Source organism: Phacochoerus africanus, chromosome 9, assembly GCF_016906955.1.
Source record: "Phacochoerus africanus isolate WHEZ1 chromosome 9, ROS_Pafr_v1, whole genome shotgun sequence".
In the NCBI taxonomy this organism is placed as follows: domain Eukaryota; kingdom Metazoa; phylum Chordata; class Mammalia; order Artiodactyla; family Suidae; genus Phacochoerus; species Phacochoerus africanus.
In genome coordinates this window covers 77,033,161-77,061,127 of record NC_062552.1, presented here as the reverse complement: position 1 = coordinate 77,061,127, position 27,967 = coordinate 77,033,161, and the positions used below count along the sequence as shown (strand labels likewise).

At 44.7% G+C, this 27,967-nt stretch overlaps 1 protein-coding gene across 1 annotated transcript in view; it reads right to left on the bottom strand.

The window, feature by feature from the left end:
- ACIN1 (apoptotic chromatin condensation inducer 1) overlaps window positions 1–27,967 on the bottom strand; it is a 38,271-nt gene that overhangs the window by 5,258 nt on the left and 5,046 nt on the right. Inside the window, 7 exon segments of the mRNA XM_047797330.1 lie at window positions 1,019–1,061; window positions 4,496–4,637; window positions 11,952–12,067; window positions 13,397–13,612; window positions 14,358–15,608; window positions 17,110–17,198; window positions 27,681–27,800. Coding sequence (XP_047653286.1) covers window positions 1,019–1,061; window positions 4,496–4,637; window positions 11,952–12,067; window positions 13,397–13,612; window positions 14,358–15,608; window positions 17,110–17,198; window positions 27,681–27,800 — 1,977 coding nt within the window.

Genomic DNA, 27,967 nt, shown 5'->3' with positions numbered 1-27,967 from the left:
GTAAGCATTTTATACTAATCCCTCAAACCCACTCCTGGCTCTGAAGACTTGTATCTGAAAGAATAAAAGCAGGGAGGACTAGATAAGAAATGATGAGAGCTCACAGTTATCTCATTAGGGTTAAAAAAGAAATGTGAAAAAAAGGGAGTTCCTGTTGTGGCTCAGCGGAAATTAATCTGACTAGCATCCATGAAGACAAAGGTTTCCCACAACTTTTTCAGTATCAGACATCAAAAAAATCCATAATTGGAGTTCCCATCGTGGCGAAGCAGAAATGAATCTGACCAGGAACCATGAGGATGCAGGTTCCATCCCTGACCTCAATCAGTGGGTTAAGAATCCGGCGATGCCATGACCTGCGGTGTGGGGCACAGATGTGGCTCGGATCTGGCTTTGCTGTGGCTGTGGTGTAGGCCAGCAACTACAGCTCCAATTCGACCTCCATATGCCATGGGTGTGGCCCTAAAAAAGATTTTAAAAAAAAAGTGAACAAAAAAAAAATCAACTATAACGGAAGGAATAAAACCTAAGAAAAAATGTGAATGGGGAAACATGACGGGGATTAGAGTTCCTGTTGTGGCTCAGTGGTTAACGAATCCGACTAGGAACCATGAGGTTGTAGGTTCGATCCCTGGCCTTGCTCAGTGGGTTAAGGATCCGGCATTGCCGTGAGCTGTGGTGTAGGCTGCAGATCCCATGTTGCTGTGGCTGTGGCGTAGGCTGGCGGCTACAGCTCCAATTAGACCCTTAGCCTGGGAACCTCCATATGCCATGGTGCAGCCCTAGAAAAGACAAAAAAAGACAGAAAAAAAAAGGACAGAGATGTTCTAAAAAGTTCTGAATTTCAAAATGGAACCCTACCTATGCCAAAAAGATGTAGATTTGCTGAGTGGAGTGGTGGGATGGCAGGGGGGATGAACCGAGAACACCACTGAGAAAGAATAGGTGTCTATCTGTCTATGAATTCTGATTTTTATGGTATTCCAGACCTTTATCAGGGATTTGGGGCTAGACTTACAGACAACGGAGATCTTCCTCTTGAATGATTTGGGCAGCGAACTCTGTATAGAGAAGAAAAGGGGAAAAAAAAGAGAAAGAGACACACCCCACAGAGAGGGGGGAAGGAGGTTAGACGGGGCAGTCTTAGCATAGGCTCCAAAGACACAGAGAGAGAGAGACACAGAGACAGACAGAGACCAAAACAGAAGCGGCAAACGGCAAAAACGAAGCAGAATCAATGCAAGTTAGAGAAAAAAATAAAACCAAACATCACAGCAGGGAAAAGTCATCTAGTGCATACCATACCTATGTATTAGCTTAACCAGAAATAAGCTGGAAGAAGAATTTCAGTAGCCTCCCAGTCCTTTAAAGGCACTGGCCATGCCCTCTTCCATTGTCTCTATGGATCAAGAGGAAGCCAAGCCCAACAAGCTGTGCCCAGAACTGGGTGGTCTAGTCTTTCTAAAGGTCTTTCTTGCTAACTCAAGGAAAAGATGAGGAAACAAGGAAAACCAACTTTGGGATGGCAACTTCAAAAAGGAACCCTCTTCCTTTTTTCAATACCCAGCCTGATATCCACTGAAAATGACTTTGATAGCAGACTAACTGCTGTATCCTCACCACACTATAGAAAAGGGCAGCACCAGATTCACTGGAGAGGAGCCTCCTAAGCCAAGGGCTGGCAGAAAGAATTTAAAGGTGTCTTTGGTAAAGATAGGTCTTTATGCAGGGTAATCCATCTCCAGGGAGTTTCAGACTTTTCAACCACTGTATGGAGCTCAAGCAGAGCCTGTTTCTTCTCCAAACAGGGCTTTTGCCTTAGGGACTCTGCCAAGGACCAGAATCTTCCAAACTTGCTTTTGAGCAAGTTTCTGCCCCAAATACTCAGTGGGAGAAAGGCTGTGGACAGAGCAAAAAGGGGAAGACAGAGCAAAAAGAGGAATAAAGTATTTTTAGACTTAAGTGCTTATTTCTGGAAAAACTAAGACCTACCACCCTTCTAAAGGGAAGGGCAGGAACCCTCTTAATGAAATCCCTTTCTCCCATCCACCCCCCAGCCCCGTTTGTGTCGTCTAACCAAGTCTCCTTGGTCTCCGTTAAGGGCCAGCCTGACCCCTAGCTGGGCCGCTCTCGATGGGTAAGTTAGTGAGAAAAAAAAAAAAAAGTTTTAATTAAAACAGGAAAAACATGAACCAAATAAATAAATAAATCCAATAAAGAAATCAGAAAAAAAAGATAAAGAAAAAAATTAAAATAAAAGATTTTAAAAAGAAGGGAAAGAAGAAAATAAAGAGGAAAATAAACTAGGAATATGACAAATGTTCCAGGTACCATCTCACACCTGGGATCTTCAGTTCAGCCAATCGCACCTCACTGTGTACTGTATCTAGTCAACCGCCGGTCCAATCAGAATGAGCCCTCCCTGCTAGGCGCTGTGCAATTGGTGGGGGGTTGGGTTGGCAAAAAAGGTGGGCGCACGGCGTGGTGGTCAGCACGGCACAGCCAGAGTCCTCCCAGGGGCGCAGGGGGGGCGGGAGGGAAACGTGTGGGGGGACGCTGCCCAGTTTCCATGATGTCAAGACAGTTCACTGGCGGTGGCCAGGCTCAGCGAGGGGTACGGGGGGAAAAGGGGCAGAGACATCAGTCCTGGCCCTGTAGGGGCATCATCTTGCAGTCCCTGATGAGATGGCCTCTGAGTAGCAGGAATGGTCCTGGCCTTTTATTGCGAGAGGCAGGCAGGACCCTATGTCCACCAGTGGCCAAGCTGCAGCAATACCACCACCCAATACTTGGAATCCAGGTGATGACTCCAGAGTCCCTTTCTCCTCTGCCTGTAACTTGGGGAGGGGGTCCTCTCACCGAGTGGAATCATGGAGCCGCTGTTGAAGGCAGCCTGGGGTAGTAGGTGGATAGCCCCAGGACCTGGCACACATTCAGCAGCAAGGTCACAATACTTTTCTTCTGAGAGTGGTGTGTGGCATCTCCTCAGGGACTCCAGCTGAGACAGTGGTTCCAGTCAGGTGGATGGATGAGCCCCTGCCTCCAGGGATGGAGGAGAAGCTGGAGCAACCAACATGCTGCCCTTCACCATGGACAACAGGGACCAAAGGAAAGTCCATCTGATGAGCAAGTGGTGATACATGGCTGGGCTGTCATCAGCATTAAATCCCTGGGCTCAGACCCTAGACTTCTCTGCAGGGTTCCTAGTCGTCACAGCTTAAGCCGAGAGCCCCACTCGGTATTTTACAGCATGGCACTGTGATCACAAAGATTGACTCTTTAGGAGGTCTTGGTGCCCTAGATGGGGATCCCAACAGTCTGTAGCAAACAAGGCAACCCACAGTCCTCAAAAGGGCAAGGGCATATGAGCAGGCGCCCCAGCACTGACACAAGCTCTTCTTGGGGTGTCCCAAAGAGGGAGATGATGCAAGTCCACCCCTTTCCAAATGCTTTTTGCTTTCTCAATACAAGTCTCTCCAGAACAGTGCTCTTCTTGGCCCCCTGATGTAAGCAAGGCAGGGAGGCAAAAGGGGGCCCATCACAGGATCCCATACACATGCCCCCCTCTGGCCAAGACACCTGGATAGCAGACTCAGCTCTGACTGGGCAGCTCAGTAGCAGCGGGTGGGTCCAGAGGAAGAGGCGGCATCAGCGATTGGCCAGTTGGGCAGGGTTATATTTTACGGGCGGATTACCGTACATGAGGTACTTGGACAAAGTTTTACGGGGAAGAAGGACCTTGTAATAAATAATATTCTGCACATCAAATCACTTTCACCGGCCCCCACCCCCGCAACACACACCAAAGAAAGGCTACACACACAACAGTCCCTCCCACCCTGTTACCCTACTCCCAAACCCAGCTAATCCGTTCTCTAATTACTTTAAGAGCCAAGAAGACTTCGCTGGCTCTGATGGGGGGAGTCCCCTGAATTGGGTGCAGGACACACTACATACGCCAAAAAGTAGAAGGGTCACAAAAATGGGGAAGGGGCCTTCAGGTGGTGGCTTCTAAGTAGCTACATCTCTGCAACGAGACCACTGGGGGGCAGATGAGGAACAAAAATTCCTCAGCATGGTGGTCAGCTGAGAACCACCAAAGCCCACTAGATGGCGTTGAGCTCCAACACACTTTTAAAAAGGAGGGAAAGCTAGAGGGGTTAACACAGGGAGAAGCTAGAAAAGGTGGCAGGGAAAGCTGAGCCTGGGTTTTAGATAAAGGGCCATTAACTTTCCCAGTGATTACAAACTTCCAAGACTCTGCACTGCATTACTTTCCCAACAAGGAAAGGGGAATGAATGAGCCCTGTCCCCATCACAAGGGGTCTCCCTTACTAAACCAGCGAATTCTCCCTTGGCCCTATCCTGATCCAAGTCTTTGCCTAGTCCCTTCTTTAAGCTATCCCACTGTGTAAGAGGGATCACCAGAGTGGTCTACTCTTTCCCCCAGGTCCACTCCTGCCCACCCACCCGAGCAGGTGGCTTGAATATTTACCTCTTTCTTCTCCTCATCCTCTGCACTGCCCTCTGGGCGGTCATCATTGCTGACTTGGTCTGCAATAGGCATGGGGGGCTCTGGAACCTCATTTTCAGGTCTGTTTTCACTTGTGTCCATGGTCACTTCCTCCTTCTCCTCACTGTCAGTATGGGGTGAGGTTGAGAGGGAAGGGCAGGAAAGAACCAAGGGGAAGAGAGAACAAGACGTTAGGTTTTAGGTCAAGGAAACTCCCATGCCTCATCACTTGGGTGGGATTGGGAGGGCTGCTTTTCAGATCAGACTAGAGACCTTGCCCCCATCTTCCTAAGGAAAAGAGCACAGATCACAGCAACCACATCCACTCACTGCACAGATGGGATAAAGCTGTGGCATGTGGGGTTGGGACTCCAACTGTTCTGAGGTAATTCGCCAGAGTACCCTTATATGAAGAGGAGAGACACATCTCTCTGAAAACAGTCCCTCAGAAGTGACTGTGATTTGCCCACAACCCCAGGGCCTCCCTAGCCCTTGGCCACAGGCACCTTCATTTAACCAAATTGCATGAGAAACTAAGGGAAGTCCGATTCCTTAAAAAGACGAGAAAGAACAACGAGGGCTGTGGCAAATGATCCCAACCTTGTGTTTAATCAACTGCTTAGTAAGTAAAGTCTGCTGACCAACGGGATCTGGACACACCAGGAATGGAGAAATGGTGGGGGCAGGGCTGCAGGGAGAGCAGGGCTGGTGAGGGGGCAAGCTTCAACAAGGACCCTCTCTAATCCAAAAGGAAAAATGAAAACTGCCGGACATAGTATGAAAGCTCAAAGAACCAGACCACTTTTACCTGCTCAGAGGTGTAGGAACTGTTCTTACATTCGGCTTTCGCCCAGTTTCTCCCACTCCCTCATTCCAACTTCCAAAAGATAAAGAGAGCAGGCCTCCCAGTCAGGACACACCCTCCCCCACACCATGCATCTCCCCCCACAAACACCGAACCCACTCCCCTACCCCACTGAATCACACAAGTTAGCTCCCACTGCAGGCAATAGATCCCAGAGGTTCACTTCAGATAAACTATCTTCCCATTTTCTTTTTTTCTGTCTAAATCCCTAACTTCTATCTCCAATCTCACCCCCATTGCCATCCAAACACTGTGTGGGGGGATCAAATCAAGATGATCAAGGGCCTAAATCTCAGGAGAGGAGAAACCAAGTCTCCCCAGGTTGATAACTACCAACAGAAAATTTGGCATTCTCGACAGGCTGACTGACACTCAGAGGTCAGAACAGCCTCCCCAGAGCAGGCAGGGAGGGATGCACGGGAAGGGGGGAGGGCAAAATTGAAACTGTGCCCCCAGCTAATAGGCACCCACAGAAACACGAGATTCAACTGCCTAAATCTAAAGAAAAAGCTTATCCAAAAAATACCTATTTCCCACACAGAGAGGGCAAGTGGGGCCAATTAGAAATCAAGCAGGAAGGACAAAGGGGGAAAGCAGAATGATTAAAACAAACCAAAACGAAAGACAGAATGAAAGCCATGGGGAAGAGAAGGGAGATGGGGTGGGCCAGAGCAGTAGGGAAAAGGGATACATGGAAATGTGCAGCTCTCACCCTTCTTTGCTTTCTGATAACATGATTTTTTTTCTCCCCCTGGAAGTGCTGTTTATCCCTTTCTGGAATGGAAGAAATAACAAAAACCAAACAAAAAAATCCCAAAAAATTAAAAAAACAAAACACCTTCCTTGCCCCAAGATCCCACCACCTCCTCCCCAGCCACCCGATCCAGAGAGAGAAAATCAAGATGTAGCAACTGGGGATCCAAAAAATGGTAAATGGAAGGGGAGGTGGTGGTGGTGGTGGTGGTGGTGGTGAGGGGAGGTTAAAATAGATCTGGCTTTTAAGAGATAAGCGTTAAGTCCTCACGGCAAACCCCGAATTCAGCTGGCTTGGTCTCTCCGGAGAAGGAGGAGGAAGAGGGCCAGGCTGCTGGTAGTGGCTGGCTCTATTGTATTGGCGGAGCGGCGGCGATCAGCCGGAGACATGCAGGGGAGCCATCTTGCCACTTACCCAGCAGCCCGTGTGTGCGGATGGGGGAGGGCCCTGCTGCAGCAGGGGAGGGGAAAGAAAAGAGGGAGGCGCTGAGTGAGCAAGGTTCTCAGCCTCTGGCAGGCCGCTCTGAGCTCACTGCTGGCTCATAGGCCTGGCCTTTTTCCTTCTTTTCTCGGGTTACAACCACCGAAGCCTAACCCCACAGGGAGAGGGTACTCTCTCCTTGTTTCCCTGGGGGCAGGGGAGGGGGCTGGGTGGAGAGGACAAAGTTACAGCTGCTTGCTTGGAAGAACCCCGAAAATAGAAGGAAAGGAAACAGCCGAGCTGGGAGTGAGTTTAAAATGCTAGGAAGGAAGATAACAAAGGCAAAGTTGGAAAGAGACAGAGTGGAGGGCCATGAGCAATTTTTAACATGCCCACCTTCCTCTATCCAAGAGGGGAGGCATGGAACACTGAAACAAGATCAGCTGCTTCAAGGCGGGGAGGTGGGATGAGATTTGGCACTACCCAATCACCATACAGTAACCGGTTGCTGACCCCGAGCAATGGGAGCAATGGCCATGTGTTCCTACTCCAACCAGTCCTTTCTTTGAGATGGAAGGAGTGGATAAGCAGAGTGCCTTTCAGAATTAGCAGCAGAGGAGGGGAGAGGTGTCTCCGAAGAGATGACAGACAACCTTGTTTCACAGAGTCTTTAATAAGGTCACCCTGCCCCAGGGTCTGCTGGAGCCATAAAGGAAAAGGATAAACAGGGCAAAGGGACCTCGGATAGCTGAAGCACAAAGGCCATTTCTTGGAGCAAGGGCTCCAAAGTGAGGGCTCTGAAGCAGATAAGAAACTGAAGTGAGAGAAGTGCTATTGGGGCTAGGGGCGGGGGGCACGGGGGTTGATCTGGTGGGCAAAAAGTGACTGGGAACTAAATGGAAATTATTAATTACAGGTATCTTCTTACTAAATGTAAAAGGGGAAGCTGACTCTACCCATTCAAAAAAGCACTCCGAGTTTGCCCAAAAATGTTCATTTGTTGGCTGCTTTAGTATCCTAATGCCAGTAAAGGTTTAACACTAATACAAGCTTTAACCAAAAACTTAGTATTATTATTTGTAATACCAGAACTTTTAACCAGGACTGAAGTTTCCTCCCTGCTGCTTAAAATCTTAAATTTACACAACTTCATGCTAAAGGAATGTTTATACCACACATTAAAGTTTCTTTTCACTTAGTGGTCCCTGTCTGCAGTGAGATTGAGAGTTCTGGTGTCAAATTGGTTAGGGCTCAATTCAGGCCCCAGCCCACCCCCACACTAGTGTGATACTGGGTGAGTTCCTGATCCTCTCTGTGTATCGGTTTCTTAATCTGTCAAGTGTGGGTAATAACAGTACTTATCTCATGAAACTGTGTGATAAGGACTGGCTCTGAAGAGTCTGGCTTGGAAGACACCCCAAATCAAGGTAAGGATATGCATAAAACACATGTACATTTAAATAGGCCATTATCTCTTTCAATGCCACCTATGGAGATTTTTTTTTTTTTTGGAATGTCCTCAAAGAGAAACTGCCCATTCCCTGATGTAAAGGCACTAAATGGTACGACAGGTTCTCAGCCACACCCTCATCACTTATAATAACTCTAGTTTTCTTGCCCCTCACTCCCATGCTGCAGTTTCAAAGACTGCATCCTTTGACCCCTAGCTCAGGGCCTAACATAAAGGAAGGCTCAGTATTTCCCAATAAGGCTGTCACTGTGGATACCCAGTGGATATTTAAAAAAAAAAAAAAAAATTTTTTTTTGTCTTTTTTTGGGGGCCGCACCCCAGGCATATGGAGGTTCCCAGGCTAGGAGTCTAATAGGAGCTGTAGCCACCGGCCTACGCCACAGCAACAATCAGATCTGAGCTGTGTCTGCGACTTGCACCACAGCTCATGCCAACGCCAGATCCTTAACCCACTGAGCAAGGCCAGGGATTGAACCCGAAACCTCATGGTTCCTAGTCAGATTCAGTTTCTGCTGCACCACGACAAGAACGCCAAGTGGATACTTTAATAAATGGCTGCTAAACTGAAAGTTTTCTCCTTAAGAAGTAACTTTGGATAAAATTCCCAAAGAGACTGTTACCCTATAAAGAAATGTTACCTTCAAATATCCTCAAGTACATATTCCCTGTCTATCAACTAACCTAAAGTGCTTTCGGTGACCAATATGCCTCTCCAAAAGTGGCTTCCTTAGAGGAAGAATTTTCTTTTAATGGAAATATTTTTTTCAAAAATAAGAATTTTACATTACCCTTGACCATCTTAAGACACAATAAGTTTGTGCTATCTATTTCCCCACAATCAAATCTGTGGGATCTAAGAATTCCTAAGACTTTATTTTCATAAGAAAAAGAGGAAGCCCAAAATTGTCCCAAAAGGTTACTCAATCTATTTGCAGGACCAGTCCCAAAGCCTTGTTAGCTATATGTCAGAGCTTTTCTTTGTAATTCCTTTTAGAAAAAAGGCAACTCTCTTCCCACTATTTAAGTTCTGATACAAATGTTTCTGGTATCTTTGAAAAATAGGTAAAGTTGCATGGGGATTAGGGTTGGGTGATATCTACTCATAATTAAACAGCACACAAAACATCTACAGCTCAGAAGAACTACTTCGAGGCTAATAATACCATATTACAGTTCATATCTGAATACAAATGAGATTCAGAGAAACAAATGGAAAGGAAATTTCTGTAGACATTTAGGTTTGAACCATAGTTGTTATAGAAAAATCACAAGGAGCTGAGGACATGCTGTGCAATTTAGTAAGAAGCAGTGGGATCTGACTACTTTTAGGCAGTGAGGTTTAAATAATACCCTCAGGAACATGATAGGCATACTAGTTTCAAGATAACTAAGGACAGTATGGTTTTAGAGGGTATGTCCTTAGATACCAACTCCTCAATAAGCAAACTCTTGGTGATAACAACAAATTGTACTTCTAAAAAATTACCATCACTTGACAAACTGGCATTGTAGGTCCCATGGGGAGTATCAATTACACTGTCATACTGGCCTAAAGGACCATTTCCTTCCTCCTACTCAGTCAAACGGACAAATAAGCATAGTGCCAAGAGCCCAATGCTGTTAATGCCAGCAAGGTTTGTGTACACAAGGTTGTATTTAGAAAAACTGGGGTTCAAATTTACTGTTGGATGATGTAGTTGCCCATACTATGCTCTTTCTTTCCCCTTTTTCCCCCTATTTTTTTAATTTAAAAAGAGAATGCCACTATTTTCTGCTATATGAGGAAATTTTTGTTGTATCTATAGCAGGCAGAGGATTGGATTATGGAACAGAGCTCAAATGAAATAGGACTGACAACTCACAAATTCCTGCCCCAAGAAATGAAAAAGAGACCTTACCTCATAAATTTAGAATTCCTCAGGGCACAATCAGAATCAGAATGGATTTAACCAAGCACAGCAAAAAAAAAAAAAGGCAATCTCTTCCAAGTGGTGAGAGGTCCTTGAAGTAAAGTCTAATTTTTTTTTAACACTTTACTGAACCAACAGACCTTAGCTGTTGTTCAAAAGTCATGTGAGTTCTTGTTGAGACAGAAAGAAAAACCAAGGTTAAGCCACAAATGGTCTTTTCCATTTAGCACTCATTGTTGATGCCACTTTTAAGACTGGCCAGGGGTCCAGAGGTCACCAGGCTGACCACTAGCACTCCAGGGGAGTGAAAGGCCAGGAGGAATGTCGTGAACCAATTTAGTAGGGCCTCCAGAAATGTAGGCAAACTTCTCAAAGACTCATTTACCAAATCCAATGCCAGAAGAGCCTACAGGTTTAGGCCTTTGGGTATGTCATTGTGTTAGGCCCGCTGAATCGACCATCTGGAAGGCAGGCAGAAGGAAAGCAGGTAAAAGGGATGTGTGTGAACTACTCCTGAGCTCAGACAGCATTTCTAATCTATAGGCTGCCCCAAGGGAGCTTGCCTAGGCAACAATGGACAATCTCATTATTTACTCAAGGTGCCATTTGCTATCACTTTGCTAGAATCAATGTGACTAGATGACCTCAGTCATAAAATGAAGATCAAAGCCATCTTTACTTAAGGAGAAAAACTCTGTATATGACTCCAACGTTCATTTGCCCTGGACTTGCATGCAAAAATCCAAAAATAGAGGTGCTTCAAAACAGCATAAACAGATCCTGCTGCTCTGTTGCCAGGATCTCAGAAACCCACAGAATTTTAGGGCAATCAAGGAGCTTTTCAGAAAATTACTTGCTTCTTAAGGTGTACAGGAGGCAGTTCCTTGGGCCGAATTAGTAGCAGGCTGTCAACGCCTACTTTGAAACTGATATTACAGAAAAGATATAGTGTACTCCTACAGGATGGGAAAGGAAAGGGCAGGTATGATCTCTGATTGATGCTCAGGAAAGGGAAGGTGTCACCCCATTTCCTCATCGATGGTGTAGCTGGGGAATCGTGAACACCTTCCAGAATCCGCTGGATTTTCACTTTAAGGTCCTAGAAGAAAAACCCTTTTCCAAAGGATAATGCAGCCATCATCCCAAAAGGGAAAAACAAAAACTTTTTTCAAAGGCAGCAGAGTGAACTTTTAGCTTTCAAACTAAAAATATAATGGCCACAAGATGGCAGCAGAGTCAAAAATATTAGAATAGACAGTAGCAATATATCCCAAGGCTAAAGCTATGTAATGAGTACGAAACTATTACTACAATCTTAAGAAAATGAGATAATAAATCATGTCACTGACCACCACCCTCCAAAATCAAAGGCAAAAGACAGTCTGAAGCTCTAAGAAGAATGAAAATTATTAGACTAGTGAAAAATCATATTGGCAGTATTAGTGTTAAAATGTCATTAAAACAATCATGGAACAAAGGCCAACTGTCCACACAGGACAGTCACCAAAGCAGTACAGGATCCCTGATGTCTAAAAGCTAAGAATCTTATTTCCACAATGGTTTTCTTTTTCATTTGCTATGAGACTTTGAAGCTAAGTATTTTGGCTCAATAGTTTAATTTGCAATCCCTAGCTCAGAATAATGAAGAACATACCTGCTCAACTACAAATTTAATTTGATTTGAGAGTATTAAAACAGTTAAAATGCCTTAGTCAATTCCCTTACACTGTCTTGGAATTTACAAACAGAAGCCTCTGCTGCCTCCTCCTTAAAGGAACTATTTTGGTTAAATGATCCCAGATAATGGGTTTCCTTATGCTCTCACTACCACTTTTCAGACTACCTTAAGGGTTCTGGTGGCAGTTTTCAACACAGTAACTGAAGTCTAGCCTTAGTCCAAATAAAGCTCTGCCTTCATGTTCTAAGAAGAAACTAGGACTCAGCCAAAGAACCCTAGGGATCGAAGAACTACCCCACAAACTAGCAGTGTTATACCCCAGTTGAGAGTTATCACTTACACAGTGAGATGAATCCTTTCAGATTCTGGTAGGTGAGAGGTCTGAGTCTCTGAGGTTTGGGGCTGCATGGCAGCTGGTGGCTCTGCCTCTTCAGCTTCGCACTTCTTTGGGCTCCCCTGCTAGGACAAACAAGCAAAACAAACATAGCAACATACTTAAATCTGCCTGGTTCCTTTTCTTTAATGTGGAGCTGGTATAAAGCAGAGCATGGCGTATACAGTACCAGCTCCACACATAGACCTGTATATCTTCATTATTTCATTTTAAAAAGTGGAATGGGGAGTTCCCACTGCAGCTCAGTGGTAACGAACCTGACACCTGACTTGGTATCCATGAGGATGCGGGTCAGATTCCTGGCCTTGCTCAGTGGGTTGAGGATCTCACTTTGCTGTGGCGTAGGCCAGCAGATGCAGCTCCGACTGACCCCTAACCTGGGAACTTTCATATGCTGCACATGCGGCCCTAAAAAGCAAAATAATGATAATAATAATAAAGTTTTTAGAGTTCCCGTCGTGGCTCAGTGGAAACCAATCTGACTAGTATCCATGAGGAGGTAGGTTTGATCCCTGGCCTCGCTCAGTGTGTTAAGGATCCGTGTCACTGTGAGCTGTGGTGTAGGTCACAGATGCAGCTTGGATCTGGCATTGCTGTGGCATAGGCCAGAGGCTACAGCTCCAATTTGACTCCTAGCCTCAGAAGCTCCATATGCCGCAGGTGTGGCCCTAAAAAGACCAAAAAATAAAATAAAATAAAAAAAGGTGGAATGGAGGAGTTCCTACTGTGGCACAGTGGGTTAACAACCTAACTGCAGCAGCTCAGGCTATTGCGGAGTGAGTTCAGTCCCTGGCCTAGCACAGTGGGTTAAAGGACTCAGCACTGCCACAGTTGCGGCTTGGATTCAATCCCTGGCCTAGGAACTTCCACATGCTGCAGGTGCGGGCACACACAAAAAAAGTAAAATGGAATATTGCCCAAGGAATTTCTATGCCAGAAATCTTTTTTTTTTTCTTTTTCAGCTGCACCTATTGTATATGGAAGTTCCTGGGGCCAAGGATCAAATCTGAGCCACAGCTATGACCTACGCCACAGCTGCAGCAACGCTGGATCATAACCCACTGCCCCACAGTGGGAACTCCTCAGTAATCATTTTATTAGGAGTCTTCGAGAGAAATGAGAAAAGGCTTTTTCTTTCAGGCAGAAAAAAAGGGATGTTCTTAGGAAGAAGTCTGAGAGCCCAAAAGGTGAGAACCCTGCTGCTCAGCCTCCTGGAAAACTTTCATCAGCCAGGGATTTGGAAATCAAAGTAGAATCTAACAGGTATCCCCAACTTTCTACCTTCCTATCAGGCCTTATCCAGACTGCGCATTCAGTTTTAAAGCTAAGACAAAAGGGAAAACCATGACTATCCCTCCATCTCCCTCTAGGAAGGGGGCATAATATCCTACCCGCTCAGGCTGTAACCTCTGGGTCACGTGCTTTCCAGTTGGCTCAGGTTGGCTCATACGCCTCACTCGGATAGAGGATGAGGTGGAAGTCCTCTCCTTTGGCTCAAGGACCTGCAGTTGTGGCACTGGTGGAGTTGCAACCTCCTGACCAGAAGAGGGATCTTTGGTTTCAGTGTAGCTGGTGCTGCTGTCCCTGGAGACTCCAGGGCTCAGAGACTAAAGAAATGAAACAATTAGGCAAATTATTTGATACTGTATATATTCAGTAGGTCGCTGAGTTTTCCAACTTAATACTTTAATACTTTGGATTTTTAACTCTAGGTTTATTCCTGTTTGATTTAGTGATCTCCCTGACTAGATTATCCAATGACTATTCAATAAATAGTTTACTAAGTCTCAACAAGGTGCTGGGTACTGGGAAACACATGAAAAAAGACATGTCCATAACCCCATGGAACTTATAGTCTATTGGAGGAAATGGGTAAATGGATTCAACTTTCTTAGCAATCAAAGGGACTCAAATTGAAAAAGAACCCTTAGAGATCAATGAATTAAAAATGAGACTCTAAAGTGAAAGGAGTTCCCACTGTGGCTCAGCAGGTTAAGAACCTGATTAGTATCCTTGAGGATGTATGTTCAATCCCTAGCCTCGCTCTGTGGGTTAAGGATCCGATGTTGCCACAAGCTGTGGCAGAGGCTGCACATGCAGCATGGATCCAGTGTTGCTGTGACTGAGGTGTAGGCTGGCAGCTGCAGCTCTGATTTGATTCCTAGCCGGGGAACTTCATGTGCCCCAAAAAGACCAAAAAAAAAAGAGTGAGAGTGAGGAAAGTAATCACTGAAAGGGGGACTAACTGATGCTTTTCCTATTCCTGCTGGAAATGATAGGTTCTCCAGGGGTTAAAAAAACACTGGAGTACAGACCAGAACATCAATGCACCCAGGATTCTCCCATACTTACTTTTCTGCTGTTGCTTGATGCTGAACGTGAACGAGAACAGGAACGTGACCTGGACTCTGAGGTTGATCTGGAGCCTGTCTTGGATCTACCACGAGGATTGGCATGAGTATGTGCCCGAGATACATCTCTCTGCTTGGATCTTGCAGGTGAGTGAGACTGAGAGCCTGAGCTGTCAGGAGAGCGAGATCTTGATCTAGAACTGGAGGATGAAGATGAGGAGGACCGGCTAGAGGATGAGTCAGCTGAGCGTTTCAATCTGTGGCTTAGAAGAAGGGAATGAGAAGCCCTTCTGCCTTCCTTCTGTTCCAAAGATTCCTCAGTGATCCCTTTGGCCAGTGCTAACTCCTCAATTTTTAGAGGAAGTGGCTGAGCACATTTCTCTGATTCAGTTTCAAGACTCCTCTGAGTTGAGGATTCAGCTACTGTGCTTTTTTGAGTTAGAGGCAGAATATTCTCCTCTGGCACTTTCTCGACTGGAGATTCTGCTTTGGTGTCTGCAGGACTTGACAAAGGAGACAGGCCTCCCACCAACTGCACTGTATGCTGAGATAGCAAGAGCTCCTTGGCCTCAGCATCTGTATTAGGAGGAGATAACTGAATGAGTACAGGAGGGGCTGGGCCTTCCATGGGTTCTATTTCTTCTTCACTCTGGAGTTGTGTATTAGGTGGTGGGGAAGATGCTTCCTTGGTAAGTAAAGGTGGGGGAGTCTCCTCCTCACTGGCAGTCTGTTCTGGCTGCAGCACAACAGGGGCCTTCCCCAGATCTTCAGTCAGTCGAGGAGGGGATGGGGACTTTGATTTTTCCTCCAAGCCTTTTGAAGGTTTTATTTCTCTTTCTTCATCCTCAAGAGGAGAAACTGTTTTTGTGTCTTTCTCCTGCTGATGTCTGGCCAGGTGACTTCTTCTAGCCTCTTCCTGGGACCTTGTAACTCTCCCTCCTCTCTCTAAACCCTCCTGCTCCTGAGATCTTATAGTAGGGGGTCTCTCATCTATCACATTCACTGCTTTTACTGTGGGTATCTCTTCCCCCTCTTCTTCCTTAAACTGTTTCAGGACTGGTGCATCCCTAGATTTTTGTCCTTCATCATCATCTTCCTCCTCTTCCTCCTCCTCTTCCTCCTCCTCTTCCTCTTCTTCTTCCTCTGTTTTCAAATTTCGATCTGCTCTGACCCTCAGACTTCTGGAAGGTGTTTCTTGATCCTCTTCTTCCTCAGCAGCCTGGTTGCACTCAGAGAGTTTAGCTGCTCTTGCCTGAAAGAAAAGATATTCAATGGCTCCAAGTATATTTGCTCACCATCAACAGAGGAGAAAAAGTATCTCATAAGACACACACAGGAAGGGTAAATGCTTTCAGCAACACAGAAAACAAATGCTACAGGAGACATGACGCATGACTAATACAGGCTCTTACAGGATTCAAGAGACTGACCAAAAGGAAACTAGTAGTTCGTTTGTTAGCTTCAAGCTTTGAAAATAAATATAAATGGAATATCTATAAAATGTGTGTATGTGCACTAAATGTAGTTATTTTTATCATTTTGGTATATTACATTTTTCCCATTGTTTCTTTCTTTTCTTTTTTTGGCCGTGCCCACAGCATGCAGAAGTTTTGGGGCCAGAGACTGAATCGGTGTCACAACAGTGACAACATCTGGTCCCTGACCTACTGAGCCACCAGGGAACTCCTCCCATTGTTTTTGTTTTTTATGTTTTTAGGGCCGCACCTATGGTATATGGAGTTTCCCAGGCTAGGAGTCCAATGGGAGCTATAGCTGCTGGCCTATGTCACAGCCACAGCAATGCAAGATCCAAGCAGCATCTGCAGCCTACACCACAGCTCACCACAACGCCAGATCCTTAACCACTGAACAAAGCCAGGAATCGAATCTGTGCCCTCATGTATGCCAGTCAGATTCATTTCTGCTGAGCCACAATGGGAACTCCCTCCCACTGTTTATTTTCCACAGCTGTAATTATACTACATAAAAACTCTGCTGTTGGAGTTTCCGTCGTGGCTCAGTGGTTGACGAATCCAACCAGGAACCATGAGGTTGCAGGTTCGATCCCTGGCCTTGCTCAGTGGGTTAAGGATCCAGCATTGCTGTGAGCTGTGGTGTAAGTTGCAGACTCAGCTCGGATCCCGAGTTGCTGTGGCTCTGGCGTAGGCCGGTGGCTACAGCTCCGATTCGACCCCTAGCCTGGGAACCTCCATATGCTGCGGGAACAGCCCAAAAAATGGCAAAAAGACAAAAAAAAAACCAAAAAACTCTATGCTATTCACTTAACCTCATACCATATAACTTTAAGGTTTTAACTGAATAATTAATTGTTTCTAATAATGTGCTGCGTTAGAATAAAGATCAGCCTATTAACTTTCACAGTTAAGTTTTTTTAATATATATTCATTTAGAAATCTGAAGGCCAGAGCAGATATAAATTATAAAACAAAAAATTTGAAAAATGGAGTTCCATGATGTTTCAGCAGGTTAAGGAAGCGGCACTATCACTGCTGTGGCTCAGGTCATTGCTGTGGTGAGGGTTTGATCCCTGGCTCAGGAACTTCCACATGTCAAGGGAGCAGCAAAAAATAAAAAAAAAATAAACCATGAGAAAAATGACAAAGAGGAGAAAGATGACTGTACAGAATTCCCGACACACAAACTCTGAAATGGCTTGAGGAAAAAGAGAAGGAGGAGCTATCCAAAGCATTACTCAAATAGGTAAAGGGCATATTTATAAGTAATTGAGTTACCTGTCTAACTCTAGGTGATCGTCTTTCTCCTTTCCTTGGTTTCTCATCATCAGATTCACCTTTCTCTTCAGAAACAGAGGAACTTTTTCCTATCAAGTGAAAAAAAACCAAGTCAGACTCATAACATGAACATCATGCAAGACTGCTTACCAAAATTCAATCGGTTATCATCACATAAGCTGGTCAATACATATCTGTATTAATTTCTTTGACTTCTATATGGAAGAAAAGACTAAGACAAGGGTCAGGGTCATGTTGATAATTCCTGCTGGGCACCTCTTGAACTTTTTTTTTTTTTGTCTTTTTAGGGCCATACCCGAAGCATATGCAGGTTCCCAGGCTAAGGGTCAAATTGGAGGAGTAGCTGCTGGCCTAAACCACAGCCACAGCAATGTCAGATCCAAAGTGTGTCTGCAACCTACACCATGACTCACCACAATGCCAGATCCTTAACCCACTGAGTGAGGCCAGGGACTGAAACTGTGTCCCCATGGATGCTAGTCAGATTCGTTTCTGCTGAGCCACAATGGGAACTCCTGGAACATTTTTAATACCTCAAAGCCAATTCACATTATAAATAACTCAAATAAATGTAAAATAACTACTTGGGCCTTTAAATTGTCTAGCATTTTCTGTCAGGTGTTTTGTCACTGAATCACCGCTCAAGACAGTGTTCAATGTCTTGTTTTTGTTTGTTTTTTGCCTTTTAGGGCCGCACCCTCAGCATATGGAGGTTCCCAAGTAGGGATCGAATGGGAGCTGTAGCTGCTGGCCTACACCACAGCCACAGCAACATAGGATCCAAGCCATGTCTGCAACCTACACCACAGCTATGGGAACACTGGATCCTTAACCCACTGAGTGAGGCCTGGGATTGAACCCGAAACCTCATGGTTACTAGTCAGATTCATTTTCTGCTGCGCCACAGATTGTTTTGTTTTTTTTTTTTAATTTTTTAATTTTTTGGTTTTTTTCGCTTTTTAGGTTGATTTTTTTTTTTGTGGAAAATAAGTTCTACTGTTAAAAGAAAGCTTGGAGTTCCCCTTGTGGCACAGTGGTTAACGAATCCGACTAGGAACCATGAGGATGCAGGTTCGAACCCTGGCCTTGCTCAGTGGGTTGAGGACCAGGTGTTGCCGTGAGCTGTGGTGAAGGTTGCAGACGCGGCTCGGATCCTGTGTTGCTGTGGCTCTGGCATAGGCCGGTGGCTACAGCTCCAATTAGACCCCTAGCCTGGGAACCTCCATGTGCCCCGGGAGCGGCCCTAGAAAAGGCAAAAAGACAGAAAGACAAAAAAAAAAAGCAAGCTTGCAAACCACCAATCTAGATCATCCTAAGTAATAACCTCATGTAAAACTGGAAAAAATTTTTCACTTCCATTCCACTAAGGAAGGTAAATTTGGGTAAGTCACTTAAATACTTTGGATCTTAATGTCTTCAATGAGAAAAAAGGAAGAGATGGACTGGAAGATTTCTAACTTTCCTATTAAAATACTATCAAGTAGCAATGCAAATATTGATGAAAACCAGTTTAGACAATTATATTCCAGATACATACAATATCATACAAAAGGTTTAAATGATCCATTAAAACCTGTTCTACACTAATAGTATTTAAACTAGGGCAAATAAGCAGATGGTTTGAGCTCTAACCCAAGTTCTTTTCTCTTATTTCTGTATTTCAGCAATCTACAATGAACTGATCTTTGCTTCTGCAATTAAAAGTAGAAACAGAAGTTCCCGTCGTGGCGCAGTGGTTAACAAATCCGACTAGGAACCATGAGGTTGCAGGTTCGATCCCTGCCCTTGCTCAGTGGGTTAACGATCCGGCGTTGCCATGAGCTGTGGTGTAGGTTGCAGACGTGGCTCGGATCCCGAGTTGCTGTGGCTCTGGTGTAGGCCGGTGGCTACAGCTCCGATTCAACCCCTAGCCTGGGAACCTCCATATGCCGCGGGAGCGGCCCAAGAAATAGCAACAACAACAATAACAACAACAGCAAAAGACAAAAAAAAAAAGTAGAAACATACAAAATGAAGTAGAAGACTAACTTTTTTTTTTTGTCTTTTTGCCATTTCTTGGGCTGCTCCCACGGCATATGGAGGTTCCCAGGCTAGGGGTCTAATCGGAGCTGTAGCCGCTGGCCTACACCACAACCACAGCAACTCGGAATCTGAGCCAAGTCTGTGAACCTACACCACAGCTCACGGCAATGCCTGATCCTTAACCCACTGAGCGAGGGCAGGGATCAAACCCACAACCTCATGGTTCCTAGTCGGATTCGTTAACCACTGCGCCACGACGGGAACTCCTAATTTAATAACTTAAACATGGAGTAAGGGGAGTTGCCATCGTGGCGCAGTGGTTAATGAATCGGACTAGGAACCACGAGGTTTCGGGTTCGGTCCCTGCCCTTGCTCAGTGGGTTAACGATCCGGGGTTGCTGTGAGCTGTGGTGTAGGTTGCAGACTCGACTCGGATCCTGTGTTGCTATGGCTCTGGCGAAGGCTGGCAGCTGCAGCTCCGATTAGACCCCTAGCCTGGGAACCTCCATATGCTGGGGGTGCAGCCCTAGAAAAGGCAAAAAAAAAAAACAAAAAACCAAAAAACTGGAGTAGATTAAATTACAAGATGAGTAAAACCAAAAAAACAAAAAACCATTTTCCATGAATTTTAGGCAAAGCTCCTTTGCATGTATAAGGGAAAGAAGCTGATTTACTGTAGTAAAGGAGAGCACAAGGCATTTTGGAGCAGGGAATATACCCTGGTACGATACTCCAATGATGGATATATGTCATTACATGTTTGTCCAAACCTGCAGAATGTACAACATCAGGAGTGAACCCTAAGGTCACCTATGGACTTCAGGTGATTATGATGAGTCAATGTGGGTTTACCTTTTCAAAGAAATGTGGGAGATGTTAATAAGAGAGACTATGCTTATGTATGGGTAGAGGGCATATGAGATTATCTCTGTACCTTTCAATTTTGCTGCAAACCTAAAACTGCTCTGATAAACTAACGTCTTTTTAAAAGTCAGAGTTCCGGGGAGTTCCCGTCGTGGCACGGTAGTTAACGAATCCGACTAGGAACCATGAGGTTGCGGGTTTGATCCCTGCCCTTGCTCAGTGGGTTAACGATCTGGCGTTGCCGTGAGCTGTGGTGTAGGTTGCAGACTCGGCTCGGATTCCGTGTTGCTGTGGCTCTGGCGTATGCTGGCAGCTGCAGCTCCGATTGGACCTCTAGCCTGGGAACCTCCATGTGCCAGGGGAGCGGCCCAAGAAATGGCAAAAAGACAAAAAAAATAAATAAATAAAAGTCAGAGTTCCCATCAGAGTTCCTATCGTGGCTCAGCAGTTAATGAACCCAACTAGTATACATGAGGACTCAGGTTCGATCCCTGGCCTTACTCAGTGGGTTAAGGATCCGCTCAGTGGGTTAAGGATCCGGCGTTGCCATAAGCTGTGGTGTAGGTTGCACATGTGGCTCAGATCCCATGCTGCTGTGGCTGGCAGCTATAGCTCCAATTTGACCCCTAGCCTGGGAACCTCCATATGCCACAGATGCAGCCCTAAGACAAAAAAAAAGTCACTACCCAGATGCTCAAGAATTAAAAGGAAAAAAAAGGGGGAAGTTAACCAGATTGGAGAGAGAAGGTAAAGATTTGAATATTACAGATATCTTAAACTTACATATAGACAAAGAAAAAACTAGAAAATTATACACCAGAGTTCCCACTGTGGTGCAAGAGGATCCAGGATTGGTGGCATCTTGGGAACACTGGGAAGCAGGTTCAATCCCCAGCCCTGCACAGTGGGTTAAGAATCCAGTGTTGCATCTATCCGGACAAAACTCTACTTAAAAGAGACATGTGCACCCGCATGTTCATTGCAGCACTATTCACAATAGCCAAGACATGGAAACAACCCAAATGTCCATCCACAGATGATTGGATTCGGAAGAGGTGGTATATATACACAATGGACTACTACTCAGCCATAAAAAAGAATGACATAATGCCATTTGCAGCAACATGGATGGAACTAGAGACTCTCATACTGAGTGAAATGACTCAGAAAGACAAAGACAAATACCATATGATATCACTTATAACTGGAATCTAATATCCAGCACAAATGAACATCTCCTCAGAAAAGAAAATCATGCACTTGGAGAAGAGACTTGTGGCTGCCTGATGGGAGGGGGAGGGAGTGGGAGGGATCGGGAGCTTGGGCTTATCCGACACAACTTAGAATAGATTTACAAGGAGATCCTGCTGAATAGCATTGAGAACTCTGTCTAGATACTCATGTTGCAACAGAACAAAGGGTGGGGGAAAAAATGTAATTGTAATGTATACATGTAAGGATAACCTGACCCCCTTGCTGTACAGTGGGAAAATAAAAAAATTATTAAAAAAAAAAAAAAAAAAGAATCCAGTGTTGCCACAGCTATGTCTTAGGTTGCAACTTTTGGGAGGCCAAAAACGAAAAAAAATTATACACCAAAATAATAAATTGTGTTATTTTAGTTTGTGGGACTTTTGATGACTTAAAAAACCTGTTTTTTCTAGTTTTTCCAAAAATTTTCTAATGAATATATATTACTTCTTATAAAATATAGTAAACACATATTTTCTCTTTTTTGGCCACCTCATGGCATATAAAATTCCTAAGTCAGGGATCAGCTCCAAGCCACACTTGGGACCTATACCGCATGTGGCAATGCTGGCTCCTTTAACCCACTGTACCGGGCTGGAGATCAAACCTGAGTCCTGGAGCTGCAGAGATGCCGCTGATCCTGTTGTGCCACAGTAGGAACTCCAGAAAATAAACATTTTCATTATTTCATTAATTTTTTTTCCTTTTTTAGGGCCCTACTTATGGCATATGGAAGTTCCCAGGCTAGGGGTTCAATTGGAGCTGCAGCTGCCAGTCTACATCACAGCCATAGCAACGCCAGATCCAAGCCCTGTCTTTGACCTATGCCACAAATGTGGCAACACCAGATCTTTAACCCACTGAGCAAGGCCAGGGATCAAATCTTCATCCTCATGGATACTACTTGGGTTCTTAACCCGCTGAGCTAAAACAGGAACTCCTAAACATTTTTTAAAATATAAAACCCGGGAGTTCCCGTCGTGGCGCAGTGGTTAACGAATCCGACTAGGAACCATGAGGTTGTGGGTTCGATCCCTGCCCTTGCTCAGTGGGTTAAGGATCCGGCGTTGCCATGAGCTGTGGTGTAGGTCGCAGATGCGGCTCGGATCCAGCGTTGCTGTGGCTCTGGCGTAGGCTGGCAGCTACAGCTCCGATTAGACCCCTAGCCTGGGAACCTCCATATGCCGCGGGAGCGGCCCAAGAAATGGCAAAAAGACAAAAAAATAAAAATAAAAAATAAATAAAACCCTATACTCCGGGGAGCTCCCATCATAGCTCAGCGGTAATGAACCCAACGAGTTATCTGTGAGGATTCAGGCTCGATCCCAGGCCTTGCTCAGTGGGTTAAGGATCCGGCACTGCCATGAGGTATGGTGTAGATTGCAAATGAAGCTCGGATTCCATGTTGCTGTGGCTGTGGTGTAGGCTAACAGCTGAAGCTCTGATTCAATCCCTAGCCTGGGAACTTCCTTATGCCACAGGTGCAGCCTTAAAAAGACCCCCCTCCCCCCCAAAAAAAATCCTTTACTTCAGAGGGAAAACCTACAGAAGAGATTCTCCGTAGAAATGTGAAACAAGAAGAGATTCTCTGTAGAAACAGAAGAGATTCTTTGTAGAAACATGAAACAAGAACCTAGAAAGCAATACAAAATGTAAGAATTGGAGAATTTTTTCTAGCTCCTTGAAAGAGGCTGATGTGATGCACACAAGGTTCTGGGAAAGCTGCCATTTTCTGTTATGTGCCCATGGCCACGTGAGTGTCCTCAGCCAGATATTAATCTGTGCAGAGACTAAGCACCTTTAGCAAAGGGTGGAAATACTGGTAACAGGTTAATCAATGCATTTCAAGAGTTAAAAAGCAAGTCAGGGTGATGCCAAACCTAAATCTGACTCATGTTAACCTTATAAGTAACTTATCTAGCATTTCTTTAGAATCTCAGCATCCAAATTTAACACAAGAAACAGGAATGAGGGCTACATGCTCTTGTAAGCCAAAGGCTGGCTAAGATCCCCTGGAGCCAAATTGTCATTAATCTGTATTTTGAATATCCATTTTTTAATGTTTATTTCTTCCTATTTTCCTAGGGTGGGCTTTTTTTGGAAAAATTGACTGAATGAGGATTTCTGTACACCCAGTCATGATCTAAAAGGGAATCCAGACAACTTCTAACTACAGAGGGTGAATACTGACTCCTAACACCTTAGAAAAATCTGAAGAAAGTGGTGGAGAGATAAGAAGTCAAGGAGCGCCAGGGAGTCCCGTCGTGGCTCAGGGGAAAGTAATCTGACTAGCATCCATGAGGACATAGGTTTGATCCCTGGCCTTGCTCAGGAGGTTAAGGATCCAGCATTGCCGTGAGCTGCAGTGTGAGTTGCAGACTCAGCTCAGATCCTGTGTTGCTGTGGCTGTGGCATAGGCCATCAGCTACAGCTCTGATTTGACCCCTAGCCTGGGAACCTCCATATGCTGCATGTGCGGCCCTAAAAAGACAAAAAAAAAAAAAAAAAGATCTTAGGACAGGGCCCAGGAATCCATATTTTTATTTATTTTATTTTATTATATTTGCTTTTTAGGGCTGCACCCTTAGCACATGAAGTTCCCAGGCTAAGGGTCTAATTGGCCTACACCACAGCCACGGCAACGCGGGATCTGAGCTTTGTCTTCAACCCACACCACAGCTCACGCAACGCTGGATCCTTAACCCACTGAGCGAGGCCAGGGACTGAACTCGCAACTTCATGGTTCCTAGTCAGATTCGTTTCCCCTGCACCATGACGGGAACTCCGGAATCCATATTTTTTTTTTTTTTTTTAAAAAGAGTCCTCAAGTGTCACTACTGATTATCAAAATGTTACTAGAAACCTTATTTTAATCAAAATCTTACTAAACAAGGAACCTCAAAGATCCAAAGCTAACAAATAAGTTGGAATTCTAATGATTTACTGGCCCATGGCAGACTGATATTGTACAACTGAAAAAAATCTAATTTCTGGGTAAACTCCAGGCATTACTACCAATTCAACCGAGCATGCTAGAACTCCAAACTACTACTCCATTTAGGACCCTGCACAAATTGTGTGCCATATCTGTAATGAAATTCATATTGTAGCCAAGATTAAAGGTAGGAAAATTAATGGATAGAGTATGTTGAAGAGGACACAATGATTGTTAGTTGTACTCTACAACTTACTATATTCATTTATTTCTTTTTCACCTTTTTCTTTCACCTATTTCTCCCCACCCCCACCATCAATTACAGCCAGTAGACAAAATCCTGCTGATGACACAAAGCACTGATGAGACCAGCCACCTTCACTCTAAATCTCTGCTTTTGAAAAACCTTCTATTTCAGGATCCATTCCTCATTTTCATTTCAAATTACATTTAGAACAGAGACAGGTTCTCTGTTTTTCAAGAGAGTTCCTTATCAAATCATATTCCTGTCAAGAATATTCAATGGTTCCCCCATTACCTTTATTTTTTTAAAATCCCCCCCTCCTTTTTTTTTGCTTTTTAGGGTACAACTGGTGGCATATGGAGGTTCCCAGGCTAAGGACCCAAATGGAGCTGCAGCTGCCAGCCTACCCATAGCCACTGCAAAGCCAGATTCTTAGCCCAGTGAGCAAGGCCAGGGATCTAACCTGCATCCTCGTAGATACTAGTCAGGTTTGTAACCTGCTGAGCCACAATGGGACCACCCACCCCCAACCATTGCCATTAAAATTAAGCATCCTGGAGAGGTGTTCCTGTCATGGTACAGTGGTTAACAAATAAGACTAGGAACCATGAGGTTGTGGGTTCGATCCCTGACCTTGCTCAGTGGGTTAAGGATCTGCTGTTGCCATGAGCTTTGGTGTAGGTTGCAGATCCGGCTTGGATCCCGAGTTGCTGTGGCTGTGGCGTAGGCCAGCGGCTAACAGCTCCGATTCAACCCCTAGCCTGGCAACCTCTATATGCCGCGGGTGACGCCTAAGAAATGGCAAAAAGACAAAAAAATAATAATAAAAAATAGAATTAAAAAAAATTAAATTAAGCATCCTATTCATTCCCATCTCTATGCTATTACCCTTTCTTCTCTGTGCCAATTCAAATCCTATTTCTTTTCTTTTTTTTTTTTGTCTTTTTGCCTTTTCTAAGGCTGCTTCCCACAGCGTACAGTGTTTCCCAGGCAAGGGGTCTAATCGGAGCTGCAGCTACCGGCCTACACCAGAGCCACAGCAACGTGGGATCCGAGCCGCGTCTGCGACCTACATACACCACAGCTCACAGCAACACGGGATCCTTAACCCACTGAGAGAGGCCAGGGATCAAATCTACAACCTCATGGTTCCTAGTCAGATTCGTTAACCACTGAGCCACAAAGGGAACACCAAATCCTCCCTATTTCTAAGGCTCAGATCAAAACCTATACCTCCTTCAAGGGGCTCCCTCTGGTCCTCAGAGAACTTTCAGGGTTTTTTTTTTTTTTTTTTTTTTTTTTTTGCTCCACCTGGGCATGTGGAAGTTCCCAGGCTAGGGACTGAACCCACACCACAGCTGTGGCAATGCTGGATCCTTAACCTGCTGCACAAGGGAACTTCCTAGAAATTTTAGTCTTTTGAATCCCGATGGTATGTGTGTCTCTACTTCTTGTGTGCAACTTAAAATATATCATCTCTTATTATTTGTTTTATTGCAACTGTCTCCCCCTAATAGGTTTTACAGTGTGCTGACTCCCCATATACTCTAGCATGAAGATACGTATATTCCTAGCAGGAATTCAATATATTTTGGGGGGCTTTTTTTTTACTTGCGAAGAAACACTGACAACTAATTTATAAAACAGTTTCCCTTTCCTCCTGGCTTTACAATCATGCAAAAAAAAAGAGTGCCAAGAACGGATCAACTGATGGTCTGCTATTTTCATATCTGGAAAGAAAACGAGGTCTCTAAAAGAACTTATGGAGTTCCCGTCGTGGCGCAGTGGTTAGTGAATCCGACTAGGAACCATGAGGTTGCAGGTTCGGTCCCTGCCCTTGCTCAGTGGGTTAAGGATCCGGCGTTGCCGTGAGCTGTGGTGTAGGTTGCAGACGTGGCTCAGATCCCGCGTTGCTGTGACTCTGGCGTAGGCCGGTGGCTACAGCTCCGATTCAACCCCTAGCCTGGGAACCTCCATATGCCAAGGGAGCGGCCCAAGAAATAGCAAAAAGACAAAAAAAAAAAAATAAAAAATAAATAAAAGAACTTATTTCTCTCCCATCATTAAATATACCCTAAAAATCTATTTTCAGGAGGGAGTTCTATGTTAACCAGAAGAGCCAGCAATTTCCACACATTCTAAAAGTATTAAATATGGAGTGATAATCTTTCCCATGAACACGAACATTAATAACCACTCAAATTTTTTTTTTTTAAGGGTTGCACCCACAGCATATGGAAGTTCCCAGGCTAGGGGTTGAATCAGAGCTGTAGCTGCCGGCCTACACCACAGCCACAATAACGCCAGATTCGAGCCACGTCTGCGACCTACACCGCAGTTCACAGCGACACCAAATCCTTAACCCACTGAGCGAGGCCAGGGATGGAACCTGCAACCTCATGGTTACTAGTCGGATTCGTTAACCACTGAGCCACGATGGGAACGCCCTCAAAATACTTATTAATTTACATATTGGTTTACTTTATCTACCTACTATCCACATGTTTTATATGCATGTTCTAGAGGTATACTGTCTTAGGTAGTTCCTGCCTAAGAACACAAAGACTGCACTTACAGGTATTTGCTTGAGATACTATGTAACAGTAACGTAAAAAAATTAATCTTGCTTGAACCAATTCCCGACACTAGGTATGAGCTCCTTATGATATGTTCATATAATATTCTGCACTGCCTCTTATAATACATGGCATAACTCTAGGTAATTACATAATTTATTTAATACCCATCAAACACTAGACTGTATGTTTCATTATGGCAGACTTGTCTTCTTCTCTAATATACTCCTAGTGCTTAGCACACACCTGGCATACAATAGGCACTCAGTATAAACTTGCTGAATGAACCAATAAACTGCAGCAGATGCCCATGGAGGAGAGATGACTGGATGTGTAACACACAATATACAAAACCAGTGAAGAGATGAAAAAGAGTTGTGACTGTTGCTAAATTTAGAAGTAGAGGAGGTTAAAGAGATACAGAAATGAGAAGAAAAATCATACTGCCTTATGAAATACTCTGAGAGGTTAACACAACATAGAGGTGAAAGCAAACTTCAAAAAGGACGTAATTTCCATGAAAAACAGGTGTCAAATAACAGTCACAGAATTGCCCTGGGACCTGAATGGAGGCTTAGCATGAAAGGAGGTGTAACTACCTCCCCCCACCAACTACGGAAGATTGACAAAACAGTGCAGTGGGGAGGGAGATACATACTGGGTGAATGTCTGCTGAGCTCCAGCTCTGGTCTCTCCAGGCTGCTCTGAAAGTCAGGAGGCAGCAGGGAAGCCACTCCCTCGGGATGGATCATCTCGTCCTCCGACTCAGCTGAAGCTTCTGCAAAGTACAGATTGGGTCGGGGCAGGGAGGGTGTTAAGGGCTCAGCATGTGGGAATATGTAGAAGAGTGAAGGAGGTCAGGCAAAGTCATGGATACAGAGTATATACTAAAAAGAGCACTGTACATAGAGAAAACTCCCTAGAATCAGGCCTCTAGTTCCTCCA